The sequence below is a fragment of the Diabrotica undecimpunctata genome, chromosome 6 (genome assembly GCF_040954645.1).
Source record: "Diabrotica undecimpunctata isolate CICGRU chromosome 6, icDiaUnde3, whole genome shotgun sequence".
In the NCBI taxonomy this organism is placed as follows: Eukaryota; Metazoa; Arthropoda; class Insecta; order Coleoptera; family Chrysomelidae; genus Diabrotica; species Diabrotica undecimpunctata.
This window is the reverse complement of record NC_092808.1, coordinates 82,066,317-82,082,491: the sequence shown is the minus strand read 5'-3', so window position 1 is coordinate 82,082,491 and position 16,175 is coordinate 82,066,317. Positions and strand designations below refer to the sequence as shown.

The 16,175-nt window shown below is 31.5% G+C and overlaps 2 protein-coding genes across 3 annotated transcripts; both read right to left on the bottom strand.

The window, feature by feature from the left end:
- Positions 1-3,296: 3,296 nt before the first annotated feature.
- Positions 3,297-3,626, bottom strand: LOC140444502 (uncharacterized). Its single transcript, XM_072536260.1, has one exon. The coding sequence runs from the start codon at positions 3,624-3,626 to the stop codon at positions 3,297-3,299; it is 330 nt and encodes a 109-aa protein (XP_072392361.1).
- Positions 3,627-9,144: 5,518 nt separating this feature from the next.
- On the bottom strand, positions 9,145-14,248 carry LOC140442698 (venom allergen 5 2-like). Of its 2 annotated transcripts, none has more exons than XM_072533685.1 (3): positions 13,924-14,248; positions 12,500-12,792; positions 9,145-9,810 (listed from the first exon to the last, which is right to left on the bottom strand). In XM_072533685.1, the coding sequence occupies exons 1-3, from the start codon at positions 14,233-14,235 to the stop codon at positions 9,387-9,389; spliced, it is 1,029 nt and encodes a 342-aa protein (XP_072389786.1). In that variant the 5' UTR covers positions 14,236-14,248; the 3' UTR covers positions 9,145-9,386. The 2 variants fall into 2 exon arrangements, with proteins under 2 accessions (XP_072389786.1, XP_072389787.1); XM_072533686.1 differs by lacking the exon at positions 9,145-9,810 and adding an exon at positions 9,853-10,489.
- Between the last annotated feature and the right edge of the window lie 1,927 nt (positions 14,249-16,175).

The following is a 16,175-nucleotide window of genomic DNA, read 5'->3' as shown; positions in this document are numbered from 1 at the left end:
TCTTTTTTCTCCTCTACTAACGCGATATCATCAGCAAAGAGCATTGACCAAAATGCACCCTCCCTTACTTTCTCTGTTAGTATTTCCATAACAAGATTAAACAGGTAATGACTCAGTGAAGAGTCTTAATGCAAACCAACCGTACTGCAAACCTTTTGGTCAATCCGATAGCAGTACTTAATTTAGTGTACGTTCCCTCATACATATTCTTCACGATCCTTTTGTACTTCTCAGGAATTCATTTCTCTCTCATACATCTGCATAGCTCTTGTCTAGGAAAAGTATCGTACGCTTTCTCAAAATCTATAAATATCAAATGTACCTTTTTTTTCTTCTCGCTATATCTCTCTTTCAACTGTCTCAACGCAAACAATGCATCTGTTGTACTCCTTCCTGGCATAAACAAAAACTGTTCTTCTCTTATCGAGTCCTGAATGTCCCCTTTACCTTTATTCAATCTTAATACCATCATATTCTCTCCTCTTCATGCATTGTGCATCTTTTCTTCCTCATATATTCTACTCATCATTTGCCACAAAATATCTCTCCAAACCTCCACCGTTAGGTATTCCATCAGGTCTTACCGTTCTTCGTTCTATTTAACGCCTCGACAACTTATTCTCTTTTTTGAGTTCGTGCATCCTCTGTCTCCCCTCTGGCGTTCTTCATTTAGCAACTTACTAAAGTATTTATACCATCTTTGCTTTATTTCAACATCGGTTCTTAACACGCTTCCATCCGCACTCTTAATCTGCCGCATGTGGGTCAAATCCTTCGATGACTTGTTCCTTGCTCTAGCAATGCTGTATATTTTTTGCATCCCCTTTGGTTTTGCAACTCTTCATACAGCTGTGAAGGCGATCTTTTTTTAGCAATAGTTACAACGTCCTTTACCTCTCTCTTTGCCACCTTTTATATATCCATATCTTTCTCTGTTCTAGGCCTGTCATACCTCTTTTATTCTTGCGAACCTTCTATTGCAACTCATTTTTCCACCACCAAGTTTCTTTGTCTCTAAGAGGCCCTTTATCAGATGTTTTTCCTAGACTTCCTCCCCCACTCGCACCACAATTTTACTGTAGGCTTCCCACTAGTTATTTACCTCTTTTTTTTTCAAAAGCTCTTTCAGCACTCTACTCTTAAATACTATTGCCAAATCCTTATCCTTTAACTTCTACCACTTTACTTTCTAGTGTCTTACTTGTTTTTCTTTCTGCCTCACCTTTATCTCCGTATCCACTATTAACGGTGTGTGTTGACTAGCTACACACGCACCCTTTATCACTTTACAGTTGATAACCTCTATTAACTGAATTCTTCTACAAAGTACAAAATCTATATGACTTCCCTTCCCCCCTATCGTAGGTAACATTTTGGTATTCAGCCTTCATATCATCATCAGCCGTTTTGAGTCCACTGCTGGACATAGGCCTCCAGTAAATAATTCCGATGCATTCTATCTTGAGCACCCTGAATCCAGTTGTGATGAATGCGCTTGATGTCATCTGACCACCTTGTAGGAGGACGTCCTCGATTACGATGAGCATCGTCTAGGTCTTAATTCCAGAATTTTTTTCGTCCATCCTCCATCTTTTAATCTCGCAACATACCCCGCCCAGTTCCATTTCAATGTTGTAATCCTTTGAACTGCGTCATTAACACCAGTTTTTCTCCTAATTATTGTATTTGATACTCTGTCTCTGAGGGACATATTCAGCATTGACCTCTCCATCGCTCTCTGTGCCTCTTGTATATTATTGATTACTTTTCTGATAGGGGTCAATGTTTCTGCTCCATACGTTAGAACTGGGAGTAAACATTGTTTAAAGACCTTCCTTTTCAAGCACATGGGAATATCTGATCTAAAGACTTCTCTCAGTTTTCCGTAAACCGCCCATGCCAGTCCTATTTTTCTGTTTAGCTCCGTTGTTTAATTATCTCTTCCTAATTTAATCTCGTGGCCCAGATATTTATAGCTATACACCTGTTCAATTTGCGTGCCATTATTTGAGATGTTTTTCGCCAGTACTATGTTGGTCATATTATATTGTGTTTTGGAGAAATTAATTTTAAGTCCAACTCGCGTACACGAACTCTGAAGGTCTTGAAGAAGCTGACAGGCATGATCTACTCGGTATGCAATAAGAACTATGTCGTCTGCAAATCTCAAGTTGTTTAGAAATTCTTGATTTATGTTGACTCCAATATTCTCCCAATTATTGTTTCTCATAGCGCTCTGCAACAAAGCGGTGAATAGCTTAGGAGATATGGTATCTCCTTGCCTAATACCCCTCTCGAAGGGAAATGTATTTGTGTTGCCATAATACATTGTAACTCCAGCTGTTGCGCTATTATATATATATATATATATATATATATATATATATATATATATATATATATATATATATATATATATATATATATATATATTATATCTTTACTTTACATAGTCCTAAGCCTTTCTACCGTTAGGTGTACGGCTATATATATATATATATATATATATATATATATATATATATATATATATATATATATATTCGATAGAAGAGTTGTGTATCTATGATCAATATTTCACTATTTAACATGGAGCTATGCTGGACTGAGTCAAATGCTTTCTTAAAGTCTACAAATATTAATATTAATGGCTTGTTGTATTCTGTAACTTTTTCTATTAAGGATTTTATTACTTGTAGGTGGTCATTCGTTCCAAAGCCACTTCTAAATCCTGCATGCTCTAATGGTTGGTGAAAATCCAGTTTAGGTTCCAGTCTGTTAGTAATTATTCTCATAAAGAACTTATATAAATGAGATAACAAGCTGATAGGTCTGTAGTTTCCAATTGCTGTTACATCTCCTTTTTTGTGCAATATTATCATAACGGCACTATTCCATTTTTCTGGTGTAACTACTTCAAAGAGGCAGGCATTATTAAGGGTTTTTAAAGCATTTATGACGCATTCGCCTCCTAATGTTAGCATTTCACTTACAATGTCAGTTTCTCCACGTGATTTGCTGTTATTCATATCTTTCAACGCTGATTCGATTTCGTCTTCGGTTATATCTGGAAGTTCCTGTGATCCTTATTTTGTATGGCTGGAATTTCCACCTCTGGAATGTGAGCATCTCGAGGATATAATGTTCCACAGTACTCTTCGATAATTTTCATAATTTCTTGTTGTTCATATACAGCATGTCCTTGTCTATTTTTTAGCTAATAAATGTTCCTGGTTCCTGTTTTCAACTTTCGTTTTTTAGAACTTTAAGGCTTTTATTTTGTTCTATGGTATTAGTTATTTCTTTAGTCTTTCAGCCTTCATAAAGAACGTATTAATGACAGCAAAATCCCATACCACTGCAAAGTTAATCACACTATTTCCTTTATCATTTCTTATTCCCATTATTAAACCTCCATGGACTCTTTCTATTTCTGCTCTTTCTGTTCTAATATGCCCATTTAAAGCACCTTTAATAAAATATTTTTCGTCTACTGGAATCTCGAGCATTTCGCAATCAAGGGACATCCAAAATTCTTTCTTTTCGTGTTCTTCACAACCTTCCTGTGAGACGTAGGCACATATGATGTTCACGTAGGTGTTGCCTATATCCAGTTGAATATTCATTATTCTATCACTTCTTTTTGATACCCTTAGGTACACTATGTTACTTCCATTCGTTGTTTAAAATAATACCTACTCCATTTCTGCCATGACTGTTCGAACTACTATATATTAACTTGCATCTATCTCCAAGATTTTTCGACTTATTACCTTTGCAACGAGTTTCCTGCACACAAAGTACACCAATACCTCTCTTCCTTTACCTATCATGCTTCCGACGTTGAGAGTTGCAACTTTCAGGAATAGCTTCTTTGGCCCCTTCTGTACTCTAAGGGGTAGCCCTAGCTTATTTTTTGCAGGGCTTTAGCGTATAATCTATTTTCCATATTCCTTCTTTCCATGGTTTTAGCAAGTCTTTTACTGCCGGATGCCCTTCCTGGCGCAAACCCTCTTCCTTTATCCGGTCTTGGGCACTGATAGTAACAGAGCTACTTAATTTACCCAGCAACTACTAGAGGCAAAGTTCCCCTCTATTTCTCGCTGTGACCTCTAAATACTTCCATTACGTCTTTGAACTTGTAATTTCCCTCATTAGTTCATATTATTATCACTCTCTTTTATTTCTTCTCCCATTGCTATATCTTATGTTTTTACTTGGTGTACAATCAGACCAAATCCGCTAACTTTCCCTACCTTTTTTTAATAAAATAAAATAAAAAAGTACTTCTTTGTTTCTATAAACTTTTCGAATATTTCTACCCATTTTTCAATTGTTTTCTCTTTTCGTCTCCATACTCGTTTGCTTCTTTCTTTTTAGCATCATAGTTTGCTTTATTGTTATCTGTCATTTCTAATATTTATTCTTTATTTCTCTAGTCTAGGGCTCGCTTGTATACTTTGTCCATCCAATATTCTGTCTACTTAGTTTTTGTTTTCCTATTGATTAGATGTGTCTTTTTTAATTTATTTCTTTCTTGGCGATGTTGGATTTGATATAAACTATTTTCTACTTGCTTTTCGGTATCACTTCTTTGGTATTTCTCATATATTCACCTCACATTTCATCTGCCTAGTTTAAAAACTATGTGATTTAGTAAATCTTATAATTCTATGTTGTTCCCTGTATAGATCATTTTTTAAGGAAGTTTAAATTTCAAAATGACATATTAGACTGGGCAGTTTTTTGTCTGTATACTTTCGGAATATAATGTTGACTTTATCAACTTTAATGCATATTAATCTGGAAATTTTATGTACCGACATGTCCTGACGAATTCAATCTCTTTTAAGTGTATTAAAAATAAATAAATATTTATCACCGTAATAAACCATAAATATTTTATTAGAAAACAATTTAAAACAATTAAATCGATAAACCACAAGCTTGATACGTTCTTCGGTCAATTAAAAACGTCGGATCCATAAAACAATAACTAATAAAAACATTCTTCTTTTTTCTTTATAAACCAATAAAGCATTTTTGTTCTAGTAATTTTAAAGTTAATTTTTATCTTAGTCGACATATACTTCTTTCCATCGATGACTTTTATTTTTCCTAGTGGTCTGATTATTAGTAATTATTATCACCATGTATGTAATTTAACTACTGAGAGTGGTGGTAGGTTTTCTCCCTTTAATTAATTTATTGTCACTGTAAACGTTATATGTTTTTTATATCTACACTAAATGCGTTATAGAGTAGTAACGATAATGTGATGACAAAACTCTACTGAGTTTTTTCTCTACATTGTCGAAGTGTCTAATTTTAATTGACTGGTTTTCTTATGTTCAAAGAAAAGATAACTTTTCAACGTTATCGTTGGTGATTATTTAGCTCTTTGCGTTGCGTTTTTTCTCATGAAATAAAGACATTGTACATTCACCAACTGAACAGCTAAATTAACTATAATGGGTTGACGTTTGTGTATGGAAAATATCTTTCCATCTGATATGTTAAAACTTCATCGTGATTATTTGCAGCCGCAATACCAAATACAGATATGTCTTTATATAGATGCTAATTATAGTATGGTGTCATCTATTAGATATATTGCGATTTAAATGACGGAAGACAGAAAAACTGCTTTTTACGTCTTTCCGTACAATTTTTTGAAAATTATCTTTTACGTAAACTTTTATTTGCCTTTTAGATTATAACCAGTTGTTTAAATTTAATTTTCAAAGCTGAAGTTAACAACGTTATTTTGTAAACATTTATAAAGCGCCAATTTTATCCCCGATCGATATTACATAGAAATGCTTCGTTTACTTTTCACGGTTCTTTCTCGGAATGATATAAAAACAATTCTGGAAATCCTGAAGAGAAATGATGAAGCCATTAGACTCAGGTTTCCTTATTTGAATAAATAAAAAGCAGCGCCAACTTTTCGATTGAAAAATCACCCACAGATAAAGGGACGACATGGCCAATAGGATTTATACCAGAAACGAAGTGACAAACAGATGCTGATAAGTATTTTACTATATTTGCTTGATCCGTCGAACCAAAAAGGCAGATTTTTATTAGATTTACATTACATACAGGGCGATGTTTTTCTTCAATTGGACATTGGAAGCATTACACCGACAAGTTCTCACGAAAGGAAGTGGTGATCTAATATTAGACGTTTGTATTATATTTTGTGGTCATTGTACCATGCATATTTAAAAATCTAGAATCTATTCAATTTGAACTTAGTGCGTTATTATGTTACTAAAGAGTTAATACTTACAACATTTTACTTATGTGTAACTTATGTACACCCTGGATAACAGTGAAATCTGTGTAAAACAAAATCATATTCATTTTGAGTTTTAGAATATTCATTTCTAAAAAACTTGTAATTTCTCTGGCTTGCCGCTGAATAAATTGCTTAAATGCAAAGCAATTATGATACCTCTCCTTCATAAATCATTTCAAAACTCAGTTTCATAAATTTTTCTTTAACACAGTATGAATATCATAATGATATAATGATGTTTACTTTGCGTTATTTTAAGGCCAATTAAGTAATGCCGATAGTTGGCATTTTAATGCCTTTTATTAATAATATATAAGTTCTCAGAATTTACGGGTGGATCTGCTATACTAGTATATAAGCTCTCCGCCAATGTCAAGATAGATATTTTATTTGAGACTGGTATACCTAGGGTCCTCGTATTGATAAAATCAAACTTTTTCGTAGCAACAGTAAGTTTTGCCCAACCTGACTTATTGTGCTAAAGGTTGGCCTGTAGAACCATGATTGTGATGATTAAAACGTATTTGAGTCAGATAAATAGTCTGCAACCGAACTACGCTCCCTTAGTATTGTTCTGAAGCTATTTTCTTGTTCAATTTACTATTTTTACTGGAAATAAGCCACAATTTTACTTTAAAATAAGTTTGTTTTGACATTTTGATTTCCACTTCGGAAATCGTGTTTAAAATATAAAAAAATAATAAATTAAAATTTAATCTAACCCATTCATATTAACAATTCTGACATATATTATAAATTTCAAAGTAGATGACATAAAAATTGAAAATTTACTATGAGATCCTATACAGGGTTGGAATAAAGTATGGAACTAAGTTAATATCTTTGAAACGATAAAGACGATATTTATGAAACTGCGTGCAAGTACAACGACACATAACACATACTACCCTACTTTCGGTTTCACCGGAATAGTCTCAATTTATTTAATGTAAACAGTAGACCCTGTATAATTTTGCAGGTTTTAAAAGAACTTTTTATTTCCAATTGACATACCAACTTTGGTAAAAAATTGTTAAAATGAAAAGTCAGTCACTTTATACTTAAAAAATAGGTAAACTTATTTACTATAAGCAATGAGAATAATAATTTAAAAAAATCAGTTTAGGTATTTAAAATGCTCGCCGGTCATAAAAAGATAGCTTTTACGTATTAATTCCCATTTATCAATAATTCTTTGTCTCAAATCCTGTAAGAATGCTGGTCGCTTAATGTAAACAAGTGATTTTATATAACTATAAGAAAAAAATCTAAGGGGTTCAGGTTCGTAAAACGAGCAGCTTACTCTATGGATCATCCACGCCTAATCCATCGATTTTGGAACCACTGAAACCAAAAACTGACTAACACGGAACACTGAAACCTTGTCACCCGCCAAGTTTCCGTCTACGAAAAATGTGCATATAAGCCTATTTTAAGCCGTTAAATCTGTCATTTGAGCAGAAATTTCCTCATCGGAAAACCCTACATTATGTGCAAAATGTTCGTTGTCATATTAAATGTCCATCAGTCTCTCGAAGAACTCAAACAGTCTTATCCATTACCTTATTGCTTCACCATAGGCCAATCAGACACTATAGAGAGTTCCACGTTAAGAAAATAACATTGCGGAGATAGGGCCGTGTAATTCTTATGGACGATAGAGCGCAGCGATGCCACGATGAACACAAGTACGATTCAGGGTTGTATTATTTGTATTTTCGTTTCCACAGACATGAATTAAAATTAATGTTTTTTAACGTAATGAAAAATGGCCATTCGAAACACGAGATGAAAAGTAGGGAAAATGATTTTAATTAAATAAATAGTATTTACAAAAGATAATTTTATTTTATATTATTTTAATTATAGTAACTACAGTTTATCTATTTTTCTGTGAGAATACCATATGCTATGAATCATGGAAATCAGTAGAAATTATTTCTTAACTAAATCATGCATTTTGCCGGCTGTTAAAGATAAGCAATTAAACGGACTGCTTTGCATATATCTAATTACTAATTGCAACTTAAAATAACACGGTGTGCGTATGTCAGCAATTTTATGTCGTTCTTTGACTACATAATGATAATAAGGCTTTGAGGTTCTTCAGTAGTTATTCTGACTTTACAGTTAAATGTTAATTGAAAATGGAAATTCAAAAATTAAGCCAAGGGAATATCTTGGACATCCGTGTAAAACAAATTGTTTTAAATGTATTTAATTATTATCTAAATTTAGAAAGTGGTGAAAGTGTTAGAAGTTATCCGATAAAGTAAGTGCTATGACGGGAGTAAGTTTTAGTACTATTTCTAAAATACTCAAAGAAGCTGCGGAAGGAGGACTAAGGCCCATAGAAAATGTACCAAAAGTAAAGTAAACAGCAGAAAATAAGGTTCTGATTAGAATGAGTCATATATCGACAATCTAATAACAACATTTGCCTGAGAGTTTTGGCAACACTGATCACCATAAGCTCAATGTTATTTTCTTAACTTAAAACAAAGTAATCAATGCTGCAGATTCATTTTAGAACTGCTGAGTTAGCCTTTTTTATTTTTCTGTACACCGAGCCAGCCTTTGAACACACATTAACTAGAGCATTTCAGTAGTGAACTAAAATGCGACCGTCCGCTTGGCTATCTGAGTGATATAATATATATATATATATATATATATATATATATATATATATATATGTATATATTCTTCCCGAGAACTAAGTAATTTTCATATATATATATATATATATACGCATACAAAGTAAATGATTCAGAATACCTTTCTGGTAGCGTAGAAGTATCACGGATATCTATACCTTAGGAGAAGAACTGTCCTCTCGGTTGAATTTGTAAACACCAGCATATTACGATGCGATTTTAAGTTTATTAGCTACTCTTATACATGCGCAATTGTCTACAAACTTAATTCCAGACACCGTCAAGACCTATCTACATATGTTTCCACATAACTAGGGTAGTTTTCTTTCCTAGTTAAAAAAACATACAACGTATAAACGACTTCAAATACTCTTACGGAACTTTTTATTAAGGTTCAAATAAGTAAAAATATAAAAAACTTTAGTCTAACAAGTAACACAATATATATAAAATAATATAATAAATAAGTCAATTTCCATAGTTGTTAGGTTTTTAGTACCATTTTTAACTTCATACTTTACATATTCTGTTTTGGTACATTTTTTCTTTTTGTCTGTACAGTCGATATCTTTCCGGTCGTCATTTATATAAGTAGTATTTTTATTAATGCTACATAATCCTAAATATTCTGTACCACACCCCAGATATGTAGGGCATCGTGTGCAAGGTTTACCAATTTTATATATCGGTTTTCCTGGTATGTTCCCTGTGGGTCCATAATTGCATAGAAAATGCTGTCTATACGAAGTTTTTGCTCCGTTAACATGTTGAAATAAAATCCTTGCACAGCCTATTTCATAGGTTTCGGCCCAAAGGACTTGCGTACATTGTCGAAGAGGATACTTTAACCTACAAATTAACTTTACTGTACCCATAATCAATATTTAAGCAGCTCGAACATATGACGTAAAAAAATCCGTACGCACCAATAGAAAAACTTTTAAAATTAAAAATTATAGAGCCCGCATATAAAAAGTATACTAATATTGTAAAATACCGTAATACAATATTTTTAAATTTTCTGGCCATAATTGCGTTAATGTCCTGTTTTGTTTAATCCAGTCTAGTAGGGAATTAATTAGAAACAGTTTTCAGAAATAATCTTACGATTTTTTTTTAAATTTATACGAACCTACAGCAAATCAAAAAAATAAAGGAGAAAGTAATGTATGTATGATATTTGGAGCTACAATTTCGAAACTCTGCTTTGATATAACTAATATTTTTCCTATTTTCATTTTTTATAAAATTAAAAGGTCTGTCTTCAATTTCATAACTAAATTCGTTCTGGCATAAACCTGAATACGTAATGCTACAGCCTGTTCCTTCTGGACAGCTTAAACAAGGAGTTCCAATTTTATATATAGGCTGTCCTCTTATATTTCCAGTAGGACCATAATTGCAAATGAAATGTTCATGGTAAGAAACATTCGATTCGTATCCGTTCTCAAAAACAATTCTTGCACACCCAATTTCGTAGGTATCTGCCCAAATAAGTTGGGTGTAGGATTGATATGCACCAAGAGATCTAAAACAACGTTTAATTTTTTGGGCTTCTATTGGAGAAAGTAACATGTGTAATAAATTATTGATACTAAATAAGAAATATCCTGGATTTAGAAAAATAAAACTATAAATTCTTAATAAAGTAATTAAACAGTTCTTTGTTTAATCTAAAAGTAATTTTTCTAAAAATAATATTTAAATATATGTGTCCAAAATTTGTTAACTTAAATTATGTAGTTATTTTAATTATACTATTAAAGTAAATTAAACAAATAAGTTAAGTGCATCATTTGCAACAGAATTCTGATTCTTGCTAAACGTGGAACATAATACATAAGGCAACAGAAATCTTTTGATGCAATAATTATATAATATTGATATTTATTTACAAGCCGCATCATAAATTCTTAAAAAAAAATACAATGATTTTTCTTCCCATGGTACTTGATAACATTGATTTTATCGACCAACAAGTTTATTTGTATATTTTTACCCAAAGTTTTAACTATATTCTTCTTCACAGATAATAATTTATTCATTAAGCTTTCAGCATGGTCTAAGAAGATTATATATTTAGACATCATAATCGTCAGACCGTTTTAAGTGTTATGCAGTATGGAAAGTCTTCCTGTTTAGTTTATCTATTCCTGGTCCATATTCGGTTACCTTGCGTATCTACCTTCCATCACTCATCCTTGGCACCTAACCAGGAGATCTCCGTTTTAATCTTCAAGCTATCTCCAAAACATCTGTATCTCTGGTTCTGTTTTGAAGGTCTTCGTTTCTCATCTTGTCTTTTATTGTTACTCCTATCATTGAACGCCCCATCCTTCCTTGTGCTATTCTTGTGATAACCATGTAATATGATACTACATTATATGTTTCATTTGTAAAAATTTGAGAAAGATTACTGTATACAATTTTAATAAATTTATTCACTTTTCTTCAGTCAAGCCTTTTTAACTCTAATAGTTTTCCAGGCTCAAAAAGACTCCAGAACACAAAGAATATTCAATAAAATTTTCACAATTATCTGGCAACTGAACCTCACTGAAATGATGATAAAGTATTTTACGACGTTTTAAAAATGTTCTACAATTTCTCAAAATTTTGCTTTCAAATAGTTTTTTGTAAAGAGCAAATGAAACGAGAATGTGCAGTAGTGATTTTTGAATTTGAAAAATTTAAATGAGAGAATGGGCGTTTTTTTTTAAACCCATTAATAAGTATTTATTGGACATAATTAAAATTAAAATTTTAAGTTTATTGAAATTCATAATGTTAACATTGATATATGTATACACATTATGCTGGTCGATTTTCCACCAAACTTGAAATTTAAAAGTTCTCAGAGCAAATTTTAATAAATCTTTAATTAATAGATTTTAAAACCTCTTGTTTATTAAAGTAAATTTTTAAATTTTTTTATTAATTTTAATAAATTTAATTAATAATAATATTTTTTTCAGATTTTTTAGAGGATGTTATTCCCTTTTATCGATAATTTATTTATAACGACTTTGGCCAAAATTCAAATATTTCTGACCATTAATTTGTAATATGTAGTCAGGGAATAATTTATTTTCGTCTCAGCAGTTTTCCTCTCAATATAATTTTTATTTAACATTTAAGAACTTAATGTTAATGAAGTTATTTAAGTTAACAGTTCCAATTAACTAATCTAGATTTATCTAGTGAGCTATTTATTACAATATTTTTGTTTCCACTTTATCAGTTACATTTTCTTGTAGCTCTTGAAAAAGAATGTAAACACATTTGAAAGCTCTAGTAATAAAAACTAGTCTTCTAATAACCCTTTTATTGACTCCAACCCACCAAAACTGTATATATATATATATATATATATATATATATATATATATATATATATATGCAATTATTATGCTGCACCGTAATTGGAAACGGTTGATAAAGCTGCACATGATGATGATGATGATATATATATATATATATATATATATATATATATATATATATATATATATATATATTATATTGTAAAAATACTTACGTATTTTGGTAATTCAAGACATCACTGGCATTTATCCATTGTATATTTTTGTACCAACCAGCAATGAACGAAATATCGTAGTTCGTTGCAAAGGTTCCTCTGGCAATATTTTGCCCTACAGGGTATTTGTCACTATCTCTACAGATATCGTGTGCATAAATACACTGGGAAGCCCATCGTTGGGCTGTGTTAGCGAGTTCACTATTCCATTCTATTTCTCGCATGTTGGAGGCTTGCGGTTGTGGACCTGGATTTCCTCTGTATTCTAGACCAAGGGCTACTCTATTCCTTATCTGTTAACATAAATTAGTTTTACTATTGTTTACTGAGTAGAGTAACGAAAAGTATAATACGGTAAATTTCTACTAGAAATTTAAAATACAGGGTATTTCGTTACAGATTTTTGGATAAAATGTTATATAAAAGTTGGTAAAATACATCAAAATGATTTTAAGCGCGGACCAGAAAATAATTTTAACTTAGCAGTTTAAAATACAAGATTAATCTCCGATTTTGTATAACTAAACAAACAATTTACAAACCCCGTGCAGTCGTATTAGATCAGGTGATTTAAAAAGCCCATTACTATTTATTATCGTTATGGATGATCTAATATTTGAAGTTTGCAAAGAAAAAGGATATAAAATTTGGAAAAGTTTGAATAGTGTAATAGCAACTGAAAAAAGCAAATATGTCTACTTCTAAAAAACCGATACGATATAAATTGAAAGTTTATTATAATGCTATGTAAAAAATAATGAATAATAAAGATATCTAGCTACAGCGATAGATAAAATAACACAAGACGCCAAGCTGCAAAAGTCGATAAAGCAAGAAGCTATTTAAAAGTGGAGAAATAATCATCATGATATAGACATTAAAACCTAACTAAAATTTAAGACAAAAATACTCCACATTATCACGTCCGCTGCAGAGACAAAGCCTGATACAAGTAGAATAAAACGAGTAATAAAAACAAAAAAAATGTAAATATTTAGAAGAATATAGGGCAAAACTTTATGTGATAGGAAAGAAGTGAAAGCAGTAGTAAGCAGCGCAAAGTAGATTCGATTAGAACATGGGTAAAAAATAAAGAATGGAATAAACATATTGATAAAGTTGAGCAAAGTAGAATAGTAAAAATATCTCGTGATTGCTCATCAAAATTAACTGACAATTTGCTGTTAAAAACGACATAAAAATGTGTGTTTAGAAAACGACCATCCGAGTACTTAAAAATTTCCGAAATCAGGAATATATTTATCCATGTTAAAATAAAAAATTAAAAGAAATGTTGCTTATCATATGGTCCACCGCTTGTATAAAAAATACCCATTTTATATCAATGATGTATATAATATTGTTGACTTCCAGTAAAATACATCTGCTAAGTGTCGTTTAAAACTATTCTAAAGCAAGCTTACTGTATTATGAGCATCAACTATGGCGTCTATTTCTTCCTGAGCAAAAGGAATATCTAGCACACCTTTACAGCCAGAACCATACGTCTCCTTTGGATATAAACACATGGTATGTTTTCCACAAATTTTCGTTAGATATTCTTTACTTGTGTCTATACAACAAACAGAACAATATCGGTTCCTTAACGTTCCCCCTTGGGTGACATTTTTGAACCATTCTCTGTTTTTTCTTATTGAAAGGTAGTTCATTGGGTCTTCAAAAGAGCAAAGTGATATTGTAAAATATATATAAAAGATACTTCTATATAAATACATGATTTTGACACTGTCAGATGACATGTCTTTCAGTTTAATCAAATAATATTTCCGCTAATTCTAGGATATAAGTATAGAATATACTAAACCCCATCCGCTTAGGTCGGGCATATTTTGACAGATTCATTGTCGGAAACCTACAACACAACAATTCCTACTTCTCAGTATTAATAGCTAAAGTATCCTACTATTGCATACTACTTTGTTTAAAAAAAGAAGAATTATTCTAAATAGTGGAAGTGTATACTAAACACATCAAATTTTGGGTAGTATATATTTAAAAAATATATTTTAGTTGTTATAATTTAACATTAATATTTATTATATGGTGCAGATAAATAAATATTTATTATCGGTAATTCGCAAAGTTCTATTTTATTTACTATTTAGTTAGTTTACTATTAATATTGACTATGAGTACGTGTGCTTGGTTGTATAGTAATTTCCAGCCACTTTTAGGCTGTCAAAAAGTAACTAACTTCGCAAAAAAAAATTACTAAATTCACTAGACAGTTCGGACTGTGAATAGCGAACCGAGTTTACATTGAGTGTCATGGCGTTTACTTAGGGTTCGATTTTAAACAAACCGAATTAACTACGCAATTTGCATAAGAGTTCGTCTGAAAATATTTGTAAATATACTTGGATATATTATGGAAATCCATTAAAAAGACGTAGTCTTTTGCTCGTACAAACACTGTTTTGCTAATATGTAGATTAGGGTACCCTCAAGTATTACTATTAAAAAATCTTAAATGTTTGATACATTTTTTAATAAACGATTATATAAGAAAACATAATGTAAGACGAAATAAAGCAAAGAACATCAATAGAAACAGACATAATAACATACATAGAACAAGAAAGACTAAAGTGGTATGGACATGTAAAAAGAACTAGTTACAGCAGATGGATAAAGAGAATAACTGAATGGAGCCCCATAGGAAGGAGGAAAATAGGACGACCCCGAACATCCTGGAGGAACGAAGTAGACGACGCCATGAGTAAGAGAGGCCTAAACGATGGAGAATGGAACAACAGAGAGAGAGATGAAAACGGTTGAGCGAGGGAAGGCAGTGAATACTGTAGTATCCCTGAATATATATATATATATATATATATATATATATATATATTATAAAAAATGGAAATCCGTTTTTGAATAAATCCTTAAAACATGGTAGCATGACGGTATATATACTTGGGTTCCCTTGAGAACATTGGTAACGACTGTCAACTGTTGTATTTATTTTGTTTTTAATCGGCTGTGGATTTATTGTTCTGTAGTGTTTTGATGAAATTTTGTCAAATATAGATTTGCATACACTTACCCAGAGGGTAAATATTGCACTTACACTACGGGCCCACTTTTACAGATTATAAAACTGTTGATTTGTGAGTGATTTCCATTTCGTTACGAATAGCTGATGATTCAACTGCACTTATGATATTGTTACGAAATTTCTGTTAGGTAATCCCATATAGAAGAAGTCCCTTGACGAAAAAGAAAAAGTAATAAAATTATAGAATATTCAAGATATCATCGAAAAATTATGAAAAGTCTAATGAAGTTTGAAACTTCAGAAAGTGTATATTAAAAGATGTTGTTAATAGTTTGGAGGACAGTAGTAGGTATTTGAGTTTTTGAAGTTTATAGATGTCATTAACGTATTGTAAACAAGTACTTTAATAATGTTGGTGTTAAATTAAATTAATTTTAAAAAAGTGTAACCTTGGTGATAGCGGTGCGACCAAGAAATATTTAATAATTGTTAATGGTAAATACAACATTATACTGATTTTGATAAAGAAATGAACACGTCCGCGTCCGGACCCCCCTCATGGTTTTTAAAAATGGAAAGATAAATAGGAAAATCGTAGGAAAGAAGAAAAACTTAGAAAAGAGGAGAAAAGAAACGTAGACAAGAAGAGAAAGAGGA